General features: G+C 48.3%; 1 protein-coding gene across 18 annotated transcripts in view; it reads left to right on the top strand.

Annotated features, from left to right (window-relative positions):
- The window catches only part of EIF4G3 (eukaryotic translation initiation factor 4 gamma 3), a 324,364-nt gene that overhangs the window by 237,036 nt on the left and 67,990 nt on the right, over positions 1-19,338 (top strand). For all 18 annotated transcript variants that reach the window (XR_012897363.1, XM_075906746.1, XM_075906736.1 and 15 more), the window contains 2 exons: positions 2,752-2,988; positions 15,735-15,839. Coding sequence is in view for 17 of the 18 variants with exons in the window: in XM_075906746.1 (XP_075762861.1) it covers positions 2,752-2,988; positions 15,735-15,839 (342 nt within the window). In the remaining variant the exon portion in view is untranslated. The remainder of the gene's footprint in view (positions 1-2,751; positions 2,989-15,734; positions 15,840-19,338) is intronic.

Below are 19,338 nucleotides of genomic sequence, written 5' to 3'. Positions count from 1 at the left end.
TTATGCTCCTTTTTCCAAGTGGATTTTATGCTTTCTTTTGCATGTATCATCCTTGAGTGCTCCTTTAGCATTTCATACCTATCTCAGGGTATATCTACACATGCTCCCTAATTCGAACTAGGGATGCAAATGTAGGCGACCAAAATTGCTAATGAGGCGGGGATTTAAATATCCCGCGCTTCATTAGCACGATCTCGACGGCGCGTTACTCTGCTCAACAGCTGTTTCGAAAGTGAAAGTGTGTGCTGGGACACATTAGTTTGAACGAAACCCCTTGATTTGAACTAACGTTACTCCTCAAAAAATGAGCTATCCTTCCCTCCCCAATGGTTGTTTTATGGGTTTTCCTGCTTCTGATGTACTTTTTTTCTTTGCTGTTACTTTTTGAGGTTTTCACTAGCTGGTCTTCAAATTCATTTTCGGCCTTCCTAATTATTATGTTTTTTACACTTCATTTGCCAGAGTGCATGTTCCTTTCTATTTTTCTCACTACAATTTAACTTCCCTTTTTAAACAATGCCTTTCTATCTCTCTCTGCTTCTTTTACTTGGCTGTTAAGCCATGGTGGCTCTTTTTTGGTTCTCTTATGTTTCTTTAATTTGGAGTATACATTTAAGTTGAGCCTCTTGTCTTTGAAAAGTTTCCATGCAGCTTGCAGGCATTTCACTTCTTTAATTCCCGTTTAACTAACCTCCTCATTTTTGTGTAGTTCCCCTTTATGAAATTAAATACCACAATGTTGGACTACTGCGGTGTTTTTTCTGCCAAAGCGATATTAAATTAAATTAAATTACATTATACTCATTATTTCCAAGTGAATTTTATGCTTTTTTTCGCATATAATGCCATGCCCCCACCAGCATAACCTGTTCTTTCCTTCCAAAATATTTTGTACCCTGGTATTATTGTTTCTCATTGATTATCCTCTTTCCGCCAAGTTGCTGTGTCTATTATATCGAAATCCTCCTTTAATACGAGGCACACTAGTTCACCCCCCCTTAGTTAATTAGACTTCTAGAATGTGTATGTAAGCACTTGAAAAACTGTCTGCCATTACATGAATGGCAAGGATGGGTCTCTTTTTCATTTGACTGTTTCTCATCAGATCTTACCCATATTTCATCATCTTCCATCCTCTAGGACGTAGAGAAATTCTATTATAGACCCTCCCCCAAGGGATGTGTCTGTCCAGTCCATGTGCTCCTCCACATATGTCAGCGTTCCCCCAGGCCTTGCTGAATGAGCTTTTTAATGTTAAGTGCCAGTAATCTTGTTCCATTTTGGTTTAGGTAGAGCCCATCATTCCTGTATAGGTTTTTCCCTTCTCAAAAGTTTCACCAGTTCCTAATAAATCTAAACCTCTACTCCCTGTACCATTGTCTTATCCATGCATTGAGACCCTGGACTTCTGCCTATGTACCTGGCCCTGCGTATGGAACTGGAAGCATTTCAGAGAATGCTACCATGGTGGTTCTGAAGTTCAGTCTCGTACCTAGCGCCTAAATTTGGCCTCTAGGACTTCTCTCTTCCTTCCCTATGACATTGGTACCTACATGTACCACAACCACCAGCTCCTCCCCAGCACTACACGTAAGTCTATCTTGATGTCTCAAGAGATCCACAACCTTCACACCAGGGAGGGAAGTCACCATATGGTTCTCCCAGTCATCACAAACCCAGCTGTCCATTACCTCCACCTGTGTCTGCCTAACAGTGTGAGAGGTACCACTTCATCCTATGGAAGGGAAGTCCCAACTATAGGACCATTTCCTGTGCTCCAGTTGGATGTTCTCCGTCCCTGAGCCTTTCACATGCCTCAACAGCACAGAGGCTGTCTGACCGGGGTTCTTACCCTTCTACTGTGTCCCAGAAAGTCTCAGCTATGTACCTTTCCGCCTCCATTAGCTCCTCCAATTCAGCCACCCTGGTCTGCAAAGCCCATACATAGTCTCCGAAGGCTAGGAGCTCCTTGCACTGAATAGTCCATAGTGCAGGTAGTCATACATGCTACATTGGGTGCAAGAAATTTGATAGCTCTCATTCTGTGCTGTGCTTCTGCCTGCATCCTCTTTTTACTCCTAAAGCTAACTCCTTCCTTGATTTTTTTTAAAAGGTGGTGATTTTTAGTTTAGTTTAGTTTAAAGAAGTTTAAAGTCTTTTAAGTGTTTTTTTTTTAAGTTTAAAGTATTTTAAGTATTTTTAGCTTCCTCTAAACTCCCACGCAAAAGCTTCTCCTGATCAGTAGCTTCTCTGTTCACTTAGGAGCAGTCTTTTTAAAGTCCTGGCCTTCCTAAGTAGCCCTGCCCTTGGTTAAGGCTTGACGGGTGTTAAAGGGATTAGGTATCAAAGCCTTGTTAAGATGCTCTCTGCCTTGCCTATTAGGCTGCTACCCTCAGCACACAGTCCTGCAAACAAACAAGCTCAGCATAGATCCTCTATAGAAACAAGCTTAACACCTGGTATCTTTCAGACGAGAAGCAAGCACACCACAAACACACACACTACAGACAACAACTTACCCAAAGGGTCATGTAATCCCTCCTCCTCCATCTGAACAACGCCCTCGGAAAACTCCCATAAGCTGCTCCTGTTGTTAGCTCAGAATTACGTGTATTAGGATCACGGGTTTCATAGTTTTGAGAGTTAAGAGAGTGGGGATGTGAACAACAGTCACTCTAGCATTTCAGAAACCTATGCGACCGTGCGGTTTCCTTGTGCGTGCTTTCTAGAATTCCCCTTTCTGTTTTACAGCCTGAGGAGAAGACACGGCTCCATGACGAGCTAGAGGAGGCCAAGGACAAGGCTCGACGGAGATCCATTGGAAACATCAAATTCATTGGTGAGCTCTTCAAACTGAAAATGCTGACAGAAGCCATCATGCATGACTGTGTGGTGAAGCTGCTTAAGAACCATGATGAGGAGTCCCTGGAGTGCCTTTGCCGCCTGCTCACAACCATTGGCAAGGACTTGGACTTTGAGAAAGCAAAGGTAAAGCAGGGCCTGAGTGACAGTGGCTGACCAGGGAACAGCGGGGGCTCAGTGCTTTCAGTTTCCTTTGTTTTCTTTAGGAATGTATCTTGTGGTACTACCATAGATGCTGAGGTTCTTGAGGATGTGTTTTCCCGATCTGTATTCCAGCCAGGGAGTTACACATGTGTGCCATGTCCAGGTGGGAGCTTTTGAAAGTAGTACTGTCTGTGTGGGCACACATGCTTGCTCCGCATCATGGTTTCAACCAACGCAATAAAGGGCTGAGTGAATGACCATGCCAGCACAAATCGGACAGATCCACAGAAGAGGGGAAGGAGGATGGGACTGGAATACAGATGAGGGGCCACATATTTCAGTGAACATCCTGCAAGAGATAATCCCTATTGTATTCCATGAGGGTGATGAACAACAGTAATAGGTAGGAGGAAGGTACGACAGAGGTGATGGAACCATGGAATGGAGGACAGGTCATACCAAACGAAGCATCTGTCACAGAGTCTTGAACCAGAGCGTGATGAGAGAAAATGATGTGCTCCAAACTCCACATGCCTGTCCCACACATGTCCATGAGCAGCGCATCATGGATTTCAGCCGTAGTTGATGCTTGCACTCTTGTAGAGTGGACTCGAACCCCAATGGGTGGAGACAGACTTGGCAGTTGATAGCAGAGTGTAATGCTCCCTGAAACTCTCTTAGAAAGCCTCTGCGTGGCAGCAACCTGGCCCTTAATCCTCAACGCTACAGTGGGAAACAGTTTAAGACAGGAGTTCTAAAGCTTTAGCAACCCAAGGACCCCCATTTTGATTTAAAAATGTTTGCAGACCCCCCCAAGCCCCACCCACCTCAGTCCTGTGCCCCACCCCCATTCAAACCCTTCCCTCCAGGCCCTTCCCCACCTCTTCCCAACCCTGCTCCACCCCTGACCCATCTCTTTCCTGCCTCTTTCCACACCCTTCCTGAGATTGCTCAGTCCACGCTCCTCTCCCACCCTCCCAGTGCCTCCTGCATGGCGCTCAGGTATGTGGCTTAGGGAAGAAGGCAGGTAAATGTACACGTTGGCTGAGGTGAAAACGGGACAGTTCAACACATGGGATGAGAGAATAGCATACGTTTGAACTGGGACCTCTGATGGTGAAAAGACAATGAGAGCAGTCAGTGTGCCTCACCCTTTCTCACTGCAGTCGAAACCATGTGGTGATACAAGGGCACATACATGGAGCAACAGATGCTACAACTCTGGGATGCACGACACAGTGGAACACTGTCAGGAACCATCACTTGAAGAACTTCATTTATTGTGCAGACAATTCTAGAGAGACAAGCGACTAACAAAACATCTAAGAATTTGAATTTTTTTGGCGATGACCAAAGTCTCAATCTGCAGGATGTCCACTGTCTCCACCAAGAGCTCTTGGAAGGTCTTGAAATTGGTGCTGAAACTACTGCCTCCCATTGGGCCAACGAGAAAAGGTCTTCAGGCAGTGAGGGGTTGTTCAGTCTCCAAATAGTGGTGTACTTCACATTCTTGCAACTGAGATCTCACTATTGGACTTCCTCCTCTGCAACGACAGGAAATAGCTCCCTCCTGTGGGCTCGGGAAAGCAGGCCTGAATGGCTCCAGTAAGGCCCCATGGCATTTCATCTGTGTATGGAGGGCTGGCTGGTTACTAGCTGCCAATCCTGGCACACTGGTGCTTAAGCTCCGTATAGGTTCTCTGATTTCTCAGTGGCATGTCTCATAGACCTACATGAATTTCTGCTTGACTCTAATGCAAAGTTGTTTCCTGGGACTGGGGATGAGAAATACACCTCTTGTATAGGCAGCACTGTCTGACTGGGTGGCCTGACATTAAGGATGGTTTGGGTATGGCTAGACTACAAGTTTTTGTCAGAAAAGGGTACACAAAATGCGCTCCACGTTTTGCGTACTTTTTTCCGATTCTTTTGTCGGAAGAGGCTTTTCCAACATTTGGCCCTTCTAGACTGGACCAAATGTTGGGAAAAAACCCTCTTTCGGAAGCCCTCTTCTTCCTTGTAGAATGAGGAATACAGGGGCTTCTGAAAGAGCACATTTGCTCTTCCACAAAAAAAGCAGAAGAACAAATGCGTTCCCTGGACGCGGTGGAGCTTTTCGGGATACCTCTGATACCCCGAAAATCTCCCGCAGCCTAGCCTTACCCTTTCAGTGCTGGCACATATTTTGGTCTTGAGTGTGACTCTGGAGTTCTCTGAATTTGCATTGTCTGTGCCAGAATTGGTATCGCTTGGAATACTTCCAGTACCAGGCCTGGTGCCTGCTTCAATGCAGTTTGTCCCTTTCCATTCATCTCTGGTGTCATGGCTGGCTTGCCTCCTGAGGTCTTCCAGCCTCCTTCTTCATGTGAGGACATAAAGCTTCTTTTTGAACTCTTGCCCAAGTGCTCAAAGGGCCCTGCTTCAGTGTCTGATGGGTGGAATCTGACATTGGTGCCACTGATAGCTTTGACGCTGGATTGGACTTGAGTGACACTTTTTCTGGCAGAGATTTTCGGTGTTGCTTGCCTGCTAGGTGGGATGCTGCAGGATGCAGGCTGGACTGCTAGAGGGGTATGACTTAGCGGGGATTGTATTGCACAGATGTGATGTAGCAGGGATGGTATTGCAGAGATGTGACATAGCAGGGATCATGTTGCTGTGTTGCTTTATTGTGCTGTGTGTGATTCCTACTGTCCTGGGCGCTGTAACACTGTCTGGAGGAGGGTGATGACTCACTGCAGAAGTGTTTTTGGCCTCTCACACCTGAGGGCCAGACATAGGAGATAACAACTGCTGCCCAGGAAGGGGAAAAAAAGGTAGGTGGGGCTGGCACCAGGCTGGGGACTAAGGCCTGGGGGAAGTGTCAGTCTCTGCTGGGGTAGGATGAGCGAAGGGGCTTAGATCAGAAAGGTGGGGGGGAAGGGCCAGGGACCCCTTCTCCCTGAAAGGAATAATATTGCCTGCTCTTGGTTCTGGTGTTAACATCAACCCTATTCTACACTGTGTCCCTGTCAACGAATAAACCTCGTGTTCTATCTGCTGGCCCAGGACTCCCCACACTCCATGACAGGGTCTGTCAGAAGATAGCAGTTCAGACTCACATCTCTTACAGGCAGACTGAGCACTCACTTGGGATATAAAAGACAAGGTTTGAAGCCAGAGGATTTGAGAGGGAGGTAGGGGGAGGGTTTGGAGAGCAGCTTTAGATTTGACAAGCTATAGGACACATTCAAATAATAGAAGTAAAAGACTAACAAAGGTAGAATCTTAGAAGATTTGGAAAAAAAACTTTAAGGACTTTAGCTGGAACTCGAGTCTAGCAAGTCAGACACTGGCGAAATTACGTTTTGTTACCTGGCAGTAAGAGGTAACTTCCCTGCCTTCTATGCCTTCATATGGGGGCATGAGGAGGCATAAGGCATGTGTGTGACTCTGGCAGACACTGCTGTTCAAAAATAGCAACTTCTGGAACTCTTCCAGAAGATGTTGTGAAGGTCAAGACTTTAGCAGAGTTCAAAAAAAGAGCTAGATAGATTCATGGAGGTTAGGTCTATCAATGGCTACTAGTCAAGATGGGCAGGAACGCTGTCTCTAGCCTCTGTTAGTCAGAAACTGGTAATGGGCAACAGGGGATGGATCACTTCATGATTACTTGTTCTGTTCGTTCCCTCTAGGACATCTGGCATTTGTCACTGTTAGAAGACAGAACACTGGGCTAGATTGACCTTTGGTCTGACCTTTTAAAGATTCACATAAATGGGGAGCATGCTTTATGAAAGTTGAAAATTACTTAGAAAAGTTAAACTTGAGACCTGTGGAGTTTAGTGCATTTAGCTCATGTGGTAGAGGCTCATGCACCAAGCTCCACAGGTCTCACATTAGAAAAGTTAGACGTCTGCAAGTCACCAGAGCCTGATGAAATGCATCCTAGAATACTCAAGGAGCTGATAGAGGAGGTATTTGAGACTATAGCCATCATCTTTGAAAAGTCATAGAAGTTGGGAGAGATTCCAGAAGACTGGAAAAGGGCAAATCTAGTGCCCATCTATAAAAAGGGAAATAAGAACAACCCAGGAAACTATAGACCAGTCAGCTTAACTTCTGGGAAGATAATGGAGCAAGTAATTAAGGAATTCATCTGCAAACATCTGGAAGATAATAAGATGATAGGTAACAGCCAGCATAGATTTGTAAAGATCAAATAATGTCAAACCAATCTGATAGCTTTTTTTGATAGGCTATGAAGTCTTGTGAATAAGGGAGAAACAGTGGATGTGGTATACCTAGACTTTAGTAAGGCATTTGACACGGTGAATGACCTTCTTATCAATAAACTAGGAAAATACAACCTAGGTGGAGCTACTGTAAAGTGGGCACACAACTGGCTGGATAACCTTTCTCAGAGGGTAGTTATTAACAGTTCACAATCATGCTTAAAGGCCTAACAGGTGGGGTTCCGCAGAGGTCTGTTTTGGGACCAGTTCTGTTCAATATCTTCATCAGTGATTTAGATGATGGCATAGAGAGTCCGATTATTAAGTTTGTAGGTGATACCAAGCTGGGAGGAGTTGCAAGTGCTTTGGAGGATAGAGTTAAAATTCAAAATGATCTGGACAAACTAGAGAAATGGTCTGAGGTAAACAGGATGAAGTTCAATAAGGACAAATGCAAAGTACGCCACTTAGGGAGGAACAATACATTACACACATTCAGAATGGGAAGCGATTGTCTAGGAAGGAGTACTGTTGAAAGAGATTTAGGTGAACAACACATTAAACATGAGTCAACAGTCTGACTGTTGTAAAAAAGCAAACCTGATTCTGGGATGCATTAATAGGAGTGTTGTAAGCAAGACATGCAAAGTCATTCTTCTGTTCTACTCTGCGCTAATTAGGCCTCACTTGGAGTATTGTGTCCAGTTCTGGGCACCACATTTCAGGAAAGATGTGGAGAAATTGGAGAAGGTCCAGAGAAGAGCAAAAAAAATGTTTAAAGGTCTAGTAAACATGCGCTATGAGGAAAGACTGAAAGAACTGGACTTGTCTAGTTTGGAAAAGAGACAACTGAGAGGGGACATAATAGCAGTTTTCAAGTACAGGCAGTCCCCGGGTTACGTACAAGATAGGGACTGTAGGTTTGTTCTTAAGTTGAATCTGTATGTAAGTCGGAACTGGCGTCCAGATTCAGCCGCTGCTGAAACTGACCGCCAGTTCTGACTTACATACAGAATCAACTTAAGAACCCCAAGCGTCCCCAAGTCAGCTGCTGCTGAAACTGATCAGCAGCTGATTCCAGGAAGCCCGGGGCAGAGCAACTCTGCCTCGGGCTTCCTGTAGTCAGTGCTGGTCAGTTTCAGCAGCGGCTGAATCAGGACGCCTGGGGCAGAGCAGATGGGGTGCTGCTGGGTTGGTCCAGTAGTGCCGAGGAGCAACCCAGCAGCACCCCAGCTGCTCTGCCCCAGGCGTCCTGATTTAGCCGCTGCTGAAACTGACCAGCAGCGGCTGAATCAGGACCAGAGCAGCTGGGGTGCTGCTGGGTTGGACCAGTAGCGCCCAGAGCGGCGCTGCGGGACCAACCAGCAGCACCCCAGCTGCTCTGCCACAGGCGTCCGGAGAAAAGCCTAGTCTGCTGGGGGGGGTGGGCATACTAGCTGCGCCCCCCCCACCCCAGCAGACCAGGAAGACACGGGCGGCAGACCGAGACGCCCCGCCATCCCGCCGCCTGGGTCCTCCGCGGCTTTGCTCCCCGAGCCCCCCCGCCGCTTTGCAAAGCCTCGGGGAAGCCGGCAGCGGAGCAGCCCAGGAGCGCTTGGGGTGCCCCGCTGCCCGAGCCTCCCCCCTCGGCTTTGCAAATCCGCGGGGAAGCCGGTGGCGGGGAAGTCCAGGCGCGCCTGGGCTGCCTCGCTGCCCGAGCCCCCTCCCCCCCCCCCCCCCCCCCGTGGCTTTGCAAAGCCGCGGGAGGGGCTCGGGCAGCGAGGAAGCCCAGGCGCGCCTGGGCTGCCCCGCCGCCGGCTTCCCTGCGGATTTGCAAAGCCGCGCGGGGGGAGGGGGGGGCTCGGGCAGGGGGCTGCCCTGCTGCCCGAGCCCCTCTGCGGCTTTGCTCTGCGTCTTCCTGGTCTACAGACCAGGGAGATGCAGAACAAAGCCCCAGAGTACACAGGCGGCAGGACCACGAGGTCCCGCAGTCCGTGTACTCTGGGGCAGCCCCGTTCGTAACTGCGGATCCGACATAAGTCGGATCCGCGTAAGTCGGGGACTGCCTGTATCTAAAAGGGGGAGGAGGAGGGAGAAAAATTGTTCTCCTTGGCCTCTGAGGATAGGACAAGAAACAATGGGCTTAAATTGCAGCAAGGGAGGTTTAGGTTGGACATTAGGAGAATCTTCCTGCCTGTCAGGCTGGTTAAGCACTGGAATAAATTGCCTAGTGGGTATGTGGAATCTCCATCACTGGAGATATTTAAGAGCAGGTTAGACAGACACCTGTCAAGGATGATCTAGACTGTGCTTGATCCTGCCGTGAGGGCAGGGGACTGGACTCGATGACCTCTCAAGGTCCCTTCCAGTTCTCTCATCTCTGACGCCATCCACACATCACTAGAGAGTGACACTGTTAAACCACTTAAAAGTGTAAAACATCCTAAGGACACGTGTAAGAAATATGGGGCCAGGGAGAATAGCAGAACTGGATAGTGCTGGGTAGTGCCCCAGGAATTTAATTTTTACAGCTAACAGAAAAAGAATGACACAGCCCTAGGCAGGACCAGTCTGACATGCACTCACTGACTCTTTAAACTCCAGTTGAAAAAATTGCCTGTTCTGTGGCGTTTGCATTTTTACACTCTACACTAACATCAAAGTAATTGATTTTAAGGTGTGCTTTTCCAGTCAGGCTCACTTGAAACAATTTACAAAGCAGTTTTACTGCGGGATGATTTTAAGGATTAGTACTGGTTTCCATTGTGTGCCTAGGAATCCACCACGCTGCAAGGAAACTCTCTTCTAAGAGCAGCTGAAAATAATTAGCTCTGTTTCCAGAGTTGTGTTTGATTGAATTCTGGCAGCAAATCTGAATGCTTCTTCATCCCTTGCCTGGCTTGTGTGAAATAGAAACAGACAGTTAATGCCAATAGGATTGAGTTAATCTAGTGTTTAATGTGATAAATTGCATTGACATCTTCTGGAAAAGTAAGGGAAGGACAATGCAGCAGTGCTGTGTGAAACATCTGCCTCATCGCAATACAGCCCAAGGCAGATTTTCAGGAAAGACACGATCAGAAAGCTTGTCTAAGCCTGTGATTGTCGAGATAATGGGGAAGCTCAGGTCAGCCAACGTGCCTTGCAGATATTAGCATGAACAATTCATTTGATGATGTATTTCCATATGTAACATGACTCCCAAAGAGCAAAGAAACTGGAATAAACTGAAAGGCTTTGGGGACTGCGGTCGATAGATTTAGATTCCATGTGAAAAAGGAAGGTATTATGTGTGTCAAATACTTTTTAGGTTTTGTAGCTGGGTGAAGTACTTGGAAACAGCTAAACTGCAGAAAGAATTAGAATATTTCAGCTAGTGCTTAATATGGCCAACAGTATTTAATACATTGGAAAGAGGCAGGAAGGCAATGAGATGGGGGAAATGATATTTTTGGAAGACACCTACATTCGGCACCTCATTGCATTTGAGGATGGCCAGCTGCCAAGTATTACTTGCCAAATACAATGTTTTGGCATGGGATAGGGTGACAGCCTTCCTGGCGAAGCTCCCACATGAAACCAGAGAGGAACTGAAAGGTATAATAAACGAAGGTTAGTCTGTGGCTATGACAACTCTACGGGAAGCCATGGACAGGTCTGGCACTGCTGCCAGGTATATGGCCTTTGTGGTGTAGTGCATCTTGGCTTTGAGTCTGTTACTCCTCAAGAGGTGTGAGCCATAACTGAGGACTTGCCCTTCAGGGGCTCTGAGAGGTTCAGCATAAAGACAGCTGGAGCCCTGCATTTGCTGAAAGATTCTAAAGCAGCCCTGTAATCTCTGGGGATCTACACCTCAATCATCATGCCGGCCGAGACTGTTCCTTCTGTCATGCCAAAGACAAGTGGGATATCAGACCAGGAGGCTCCCTAGGTTCCATAAAGTGCATCCACCCATACTGATCTCAGCCCAACATTACTGCAAGGTCAGCAGATTGTATGGGTAGAGCAGATCCATGGATATCTGTTTTATATCTGTAGGAATCTGCATCTGCAACGAGTAGTGGTCAATGGCTCGATGTTAAGTTGGAGTGCCCCAAGGATCGGTTCTAGGGCCCGTTTTGTTCAACATTTTTATTAATGACCTGGATGAGGGGATGGATTGCACCCTCAGCAAGTTTGCGAATGACACTAAGCTGAGGGAGAGGTAGATATGCTGGAGGGCAGAAACAGGATCCTGAGTGACCTAAACAGATTAGAGGACTGGGCCAAAAGAAATCTGATGAAGTTCAACAAGGACAAGTGCAGAATCTTGCACTTGGGATGGAAGAATCTAAACCATTGTTACAGGCTGGGGACCAACTGGCTAGGTAGCAGTTCAGCAGAAAAGGACCTGCGGATGATAGTGGATGAGAAGCTGGATATGAGTCAACAGTGTGCCCTTGTAGCCAAGAAGGCTAACAGCATATTAGAGTGCATTAGATGGACTATTGCCAGCAGATCTAGAGAAGTGATTATTCCCCTTTATTTGGCTCTGGTGAGGCCACATCTGGAGTATTGTGTCCAGTTCTGGGGCCCCCACTACAGAAAGGATGTGGACACATTGGAGAGGGTCCAGCGGAGGGCAACCAAAATGATGAGGAGGTTCCAAAGAGGCTGGAGAGAGGCTGTTCTCAGTAGTGACAGATGGCAGAACAAGGAGCAATGGGCTCAAGTTACATTGTGGGAGGTCTAGGTTGGATATTAGGAAAAACTATTGCACCAGGAGGAGGGTGAAGCGCTGGGCTGGGTTACCTAGGGAGGTGGTGGAATCTCCATCCCTAGACGTTTTTAAGTCTCAGCTTGACAAAGCCCTGGCTGGGATGATTGAGCTGGGGTTGGCCCTGCTTTGGGCAGGAGGCTGGATTCGATTACCTCCTGAGGTCTCTTCCAGCCCTATTATTCTATCTGTGGCTCATTTTTGCAGATGCAGCCATAGATACAAACTTTGTATCCTGCAGATTTGCAGATATCCATTTTATATCTGCATCCGCATTGTGTATGAGGATATTTGTGGACTGTGTTTGCAGATGTGGATACCAATTGTGTATCAATGCATGGCTCTATTTATGCGATAGTAAGAGCTGCATAGAAACTAGTCCACAGCCCTTGGAAGTTGACTGACACCATCCCAGAAGGCCTGGTCTGTTATACCATCAGATGGATGAGTACTGAAGGCTATAACCCATGGCTATTCCATACATTTCCATTCTCTGTTCTCTGCCAGCCCCTTCTCCATTCCTCTTTGGGATCCTTCTTGTAACTGCCTAATATGAATAGAAAATTGCTTTATATTGGAGCCATACATGATAAAAGAGGTTCCCTCAGGTATACAGAGGAAAGGGATTTTTTGCTTCTGGTATTTTCTATTTCAAAGCAACTAAGGGCTCTTTGTTCTATCCTAAACTTGAGGAGACAGAACTACTATATATACTAGCTCAGATTCAAATGGTGTTGCTTCCCTCCATCATCTCATCACTCCAAGCTCAAGACTGTTTCATGGCTCTTAATTTTCAGGAGGTTTACTTCTTCAAGTGCTTACTCATGTCTATTCAGAGCAGGTCTGTGTGCTTACCACATGCACTGGGGCCGGAAAGTCCCCTAGACCAGCTCCGGCGCCCCCCGGAGTGGCGCGCATATATCACGCTATATAGGGCACCTCCAGGCCCCTCCTCCCCCAGCTCCTCCATGCCAGCAGTGACTGTGCTTGAAACTGCTTGCACCAACTTTGCTGTAACCTTTTCAACTTTTAATAGTTCTCCCTGTGTGGTTAGTTTTAGAAGTACTTAGTCTCCCGTTAGGGACATAGTCTGGGGGTGGGCATGCCTTGCTCCCCTTGCTTTACAGTATGTGCTAACTGCTGCAGGCTTATGCCAGACCTGCCCTGACCGTCAGCTGACACCCCCCTATGCAGACTGCCTCCGAGAGTCTCACATCATTGTGAAGTGCTGGATCTGCAGATCATTCCAGCCTAGGACTATAAAGACGGGCCTGTTCCCTTTGCTTTTAATGGAGTCTGACTTGGCTCCGCAAGACCAGCTCTCCAAGTTGGCCCTGAACACCAGTACTTTGGTGCAGAACGCCCCTCATAGCCGGAACCATGAGTCTTGGGTGATCCCGCCTAAGAGAGCCAGGAAGACAAGGAGAAGTCCCCTGGACCTTGTAAACAGAAGCTCAAACAAATGGGGGACCCAAGCAGAGAATGTGGACAGGATAAGGTACCACAGCAGGCGGAGCGCACAAGCCCTTCTCGCTCCCCACCACCTACCCCAGACATCCAAGTACCATCCATACTGGAGACGTTCCAGGTGGCACAGGACATTGTCTCCATACGTGTGCCACCAACACCGTCCGGTCCCTGCCACAGGGGGAAGCCTCCTTGAACTCTCCGATCACCTGGTGCCCAGCGCTCTCACTCTCCTGCAAGGTCAGAGAAGAGAACACGCTGCAGCCTGGCTCACTTGGCGAAAGAGAAGTGGAGATCTGGCGCTTTGGCCCAGTCATTTCCAGAGGGGCAAAGTTCATTGGAGGTGCACGCCCCCCAGCAGCCAGGACACAAAAGTGCTAGTCGCTCAGTGCATGGGGACCAACGCTCCAGGGACACCTCCCCGGAGGCACAGTACCGCACCCAACACTGCACTACTCAGTGCGCTCTAGGTCCCGTTCATCCTCATGTCACAGTGTTCTCCTCTCAATGCCAGTCTCCATCCCCCGTCTCTGGTTAGAGAACAACGTTGTCAGGGTCCTACGACTGACAGGTAACTGCTTTTGCTGTTATATATACACTGGATTCTGGAATTTCCTCTTCAGCTCATCTGAGGAAGTGCGTTTTACCCACAAACGCTCACAATCCTAAATGTATTTTTTAGTCTCTACAGTGCCACATGACTGCTCGTTGTTTTTAAAGTTAGGGTATGTCTACACTACCACCCTAGTTCAAACTAGGTTGGTAATGTAGTCAACCGGAGTTGCAAATGAAGCCCAGGATTTGAATTTCCCGGGCTTCATTTGCATATTGCCGGGCGCCGCCATTTTTAAATGTCTGCTAGTTCGGACTCCGTGCCCTGCAGCTACACGCGGCACAAACCAGGTAGTTCGGAATAGGAAGCCTAGTCTGAACTACCTAGTTCGTGCCGCATGTAGCCGCGGGGCATGGAGTCCGAACTAGCAGACATTTAAAAATGGCGGCGCCTGGCAATATGCAAATGAAGCCCGGGAAATTCAAATCCCGGGCTTCATTTGCAACTCCGGTTGACTACATTACCACCCTAGTTCGACATACCCTTACAGACTAACACGGCTGCCCCTCTGAGACTTTGAAAGAATAAATTACTGAGAATATGTGCATTGCAGCACAGCAGTAATACAAAAGTATGTGTTGGGAGGTGTGTGTGTGTGTGAGAGAGAGAGAGATGGGATGGGATGGGATGGTTGCTGGGGAAGTCTCCGAGACACACTGGTTGCTGTTTCTTTAAGGCATTCTCACTGACAGTGGGAAAGCTCCTTTAGACCTCAGACCACAGCAGCTCTCCCCCCTAAATCCTGTTCGCCCCTGCCCTGTGTTTCAGAGATGGGATCCATGGACAGATGTGGGAAGAAGAGAAAGTATGTGTGAGATTGTGAGAGCTGGCTGCTGGGGATGTCTGAGAGACTGCTATTTCTTTAAGGCACTCATCTGCTGGAAGGCTTGATCAGAGCTTAGACCTCAGCAGCTCTCCTGCTCCTGAGCCCTGGTGTCAGAGTACAAGGGTGAGGGGAGAGGTCACCCTGACATCAGCACCCCTCCCCTGCTCTTCACGGCCAGTGGGAAGCTCCCAGGAGCAGCTGACCAGAGATTCCAAGGCAGAGGGAAGGAGCAACATGGCTGCAAAGCAGTGGAAAGAGGGGCACCTGAACACATGCTGTGGGATGTGCACAGCTCTGCTAATCAAGAACGTGGCTCTTGAATCACTACTCTAGGAAAACAGGACTGTGTAGCACTTTAAAGACTAACAAGATGGTTTATTAGGTGATGAGCTTTCGTGGGCCAGACCCACTTCCTCAGATCAAATAGTGGAAGAAAATTATTTGATCTGAGGAAGTGGGTCTGGCCCACAAAAGCTCATCACCTAATAAACCATCCTGTTAGTCTTTAAAGTGCTACATAGTCCTGTTTTTTGTTTCAGCTACACCAGACTAACACGGCTACATTTCTATCACTATTCTACTCTAGAAAAACTATATTGAAAGTCTGTAGTGAATTAGGCAGTGGTCCGCAAAATCCCAGCCTCATTCCCCAACCATCACAGAAGCATGCTTTGAGCCACACACACAAGTCCACTATGTGCATAAAAGCATGCATGAACCTCATGCACATTTTTACACAGCAGATCTAGATCCCTGAACCAATCATACAGAGTATGATCAGTAGACTACTGTGGGGACAAACTCATTACCCGTATAAAGTTGGATTCCAATGTTGTTCTGGGAGTTGATGATGGAATTTGTGTCTTTTTATAGCCCCGTATGGACCAGTATTTTAATCAAATGGAGAAGATTGTGAAAGAGAGAAAAACATCCTCCAGGATTCGGTTTATGCTTCAGGATGTAATAGACCTAAGACTGGTACGTACCCACTGAAGAAGCCTGGTCATTGCAGTTTTCTAATGTATGGAATAGCTCTCAGATTACAGTAGAAGGAATAGTGAAAAAGGAAAATCTTGGCCCTTTTTGCCCATCCCAGAAAGGCAAGGGCTAAGAGATTAATCACTTCACATGTTTAGGACACTTAGGTCCTGTCTACACTACAAATACAATAGCAAGGTTTGATATGCTCATGCAAACTGATTACATCAAAACTCATTTGTGAAGGGGCAGGCCCTCGGTCCCGGAGCGGATTCACCTTGGCTCTGGGAACACACAATCTTTTTGGCCTGGCCCCCCAAAGTTCAGTACCCCTCACTCAGGGCAAATATGGCCCTCCAGCCTAGTCTCTAAAGTCCAGTGCCCCTCAATCAGGGGAAATACGGCCGTCTGGCCTGATCTCTAAAGTTAGGCCTTTTTCGCAGTCCTGGAAGCTGGATTACGGGGGGGGGGGGTTTGGGAGGTAGGGGACCCGGGCCCTCCCACTCCACCGGGTCCCAGCCCAGGGCCCTATTGACAGTGAAAGTATCTGTTGACTGGTCAGCGGGAACTTCTGCCGGAACACACTGACCTCCCAGAGGTCCTTCCTCTGCCCTGAGCTGCTTCCTACCTCATCCCCGACTGATGCTACGTCCTGGGGCTGCTGGTTAGTGTTGCAGCTTCTAGGCGACTGTATCTGCAGGCCTAGCTCCTGAGGCAATGGTGCAGACAGGCCTGGCTTTGGGGGTGGCTGGGACAGCCCAGGATCTCTTCCCTGTGCTCCTGCCTCTTCTGCTATCTCCCCTGCCTGCCTGCCTCCCCTGGCTTTTATCTCAGGCCTCCCTCTCCAGCAGGGCTATGGGGGTGGGAGTCCGCTCCACCCCCGGGGCCAGGTGAACTCCGTTAGCTGCCGTGCGGGGCAGTGCCGCCTCGTCACACCATTACAACAAACACAGCTGTGTCCAGAATAGGCTTTGGGTTTTTTCTAAATATGAACTTGTATCACTTGTTGCATATCTATACTTAGAGCTCTGCTTCAGCGTGTTGGTATCAGTGAATTCTCACAGTGCTAGAACAGGGAACAGTGCCCAGAGGACACAAGCATACAATCACACCGCCAGCACCCTGAAGTGCTCTCTCACAGCAAATTGAGGTGACTGGCCATTCTGAGTACAGAAGGGGGTTCAGAAGCCCTCTTCACATCAAGGAAAAAAGTGTGCTCAGCTTGTTACAGGAGGATACATGTTTTACCCTGTACTGCTAGCAAGAATGATAATGCTGTTAGTTCCCATGGGGTATGTCTACACTACAAAGTTAATTCGAAATAACAGCAGTTATTTTGAATTAACTACACAGCCAAACCACTATTTCGAAATAAATTTGAAATATTGGAGCCCTTAATTCGAATTTGGTAAACCTCATTCTATGAAGAGTAACACCAAATTCGAAATAGCTATTTTGAATTAAGTGCTGTGTAGACACTTAAATCGAAATAGGGGGCCTCCAGCACTTCCCAGGGAGCCCTGGTGGCCACTCTGGGCACAATCAGGAAAACTTATTCTCTTCTCCCCCAGCCACGGAGCCATTGAAGGGGTAGACCCTGACCACAGTGCCTGTGCCAGCTCCAAGCCTGCCAGCCCAGAGCCAGCAGTGGCCACCGGGGCTCCTGACCCAGTGGCCCCAAAACATGAGCCAGCAAGCCACTGGCAGCCAGCCCTCCACCACTCCCCAGGAGCAGTCTGCCAGCTCCCAGGAGCCTGCCAGGGGCTAGAGAAGGCGGGTGCCTTCCTGGTCCAGGGTGGAGATCATGGACCTTATTCAGGTTTGGGGGGGATGCCCCCAACTTCCATGATCTCCGCACTAGACGGAGGAACACGGCCGTCTATGGTAGGATAGCTGCCAGCCTGGCCAGCAAAGGCCACATGCGAACCCAGGAGCAGGTTTGCATGAAAGTCAGGCTGGTCTGATGAGACCCCCAACCCTGAGCTTCCCCTCCCCCTTCTTCCCCTTGCTTCCCCCTTCCAGTTCTCTCCTCCCAGGTTTCCCCCACCCTTCTCTCTTCTCCCCTCCCACCTCCTTTTCCCAGTCTCCCCAGAGGTCCATCCTCCCCCACCCTACCCCCCAGTTTTGTTCAATAAACCCAGTTTCTATTTTTGAACCTACGTGTCTTTTATTTGACATCAGGAAGGGGGGTTAGGGAGGGGTAAGTGGAAGGATGTGAGGGAGGAATGGGGCACAAGCCCCCAGTGGGGAGGACCGGGGAGGCTCCGAGGGGTGGACGCTCTCCCTCAGGGCCTCCTGGATCCTGACAACCCCCCGACAGACCCCCGGATGGCAGCCAACAGCAAGTGCAGCCGGGCTGATGGCAACGATCCCACGAGGCACACTGGCGTGCCAAGGGGCAGCTCTGGCTCCATGTGGCCGAGTGCTGTGGTGTCCTGAGTTAGGGCACTCCAAGACAGGACTGCTTTGCTGTCCCTCATCAAGGTAGACACGCAAGCAGGGAACCCTGAGAACTGTCTGTCCGGGGTGGGGGTAGGGTCCCTTTAAGCACAGAGCTCAGCTAGCCTCAGGCAGCAGCCCCACACACTAAGTTCTGACCTGATGGCCTACCGGCACTGGTTCTGGCCAGCCTTAACTTCGGTTCAGGGTCCACTCAGTGTGGACATGCTATTTCGAAATAGCAAAACGCTATTTCGAAATAGTTTTTGTGTATAGATGTGTTATTTCGAATTAGCTTAATTCGAATTAACTATTTCGAATTAAGTTAATTCAAAATAGTGCTGTAGTGTAGACATACCCATGGTCACTAGTTGGTTACAAAATGCCCTCACTATAACAAGTCTGTCAGGATGCAAGCCTTTTGTTCGTTACAGCCAGGGGTTTGTTATAGCAAAAGGGCAATTAAAGTAAATGGCCAGTGGAGTCTGGGACGTGGGCTGTCTGTCCTAAGTGGCTGGGGCTTTAGGCTATCAGACCTGCACAGCTGGATCTGGCTCTCTGGTCTGCCAGCCACACTTGGCTGGGTCTGTGTTACTGGCCTGTCAGCTACGGCTGATGCTCTGGGATGCCAGTCCTGCATGGCAGTGGGGTTGGGGCTCCAGCTTCAGCTTCAGCCCCTGGAAGTGAGAGGTGAGACAGATGCCTGCTCATTTCTTTCTGCCTTTTGGCTCAATGTGTGACACTGGATAAAAATGCAGGACAATGTAGCACTTTAAAGACTAACAAGATGGTTTATTAGATGATGAGCTTTCGTGGGCCAGACCCACTTCCTCAGATCAAATAGTGGAAGAAAGTAGTCACAACCATATATACCAAAGGATACAATTAAAAAAATGAACAAATATGAAGAGGACAAATCACATTGCAGAACAGAAGGGGGATGCGGGGGGGTGGGAAGGGGGAGGAAGGAAGGTGAGTGTCTGTGAATTGCTTTTATTAAAGGTAGGGAGAGTGGGATGTTTGTGAGTTAATGGTATTACAGGTGATAATTGGGAAAACT

Source organism: Pelodiscus sinensis, chromosome 23, assembly GCF_049634645.1.
Source record: "Pelodiscus sinensis isolate JC-2024 chromosome 23, ASM4963464v1, whole genome shotgun sequence".
In the NCBI taxonomy this organism is placed as follows: Eukaryota; Metazoa; Chordata; order Testudines; family Trionychidae; genus Pelodiscus; species Pelodiscus sinensis.
This window is presented reverse-complemented; position numbering and strand designations above follow the sequence as displayed.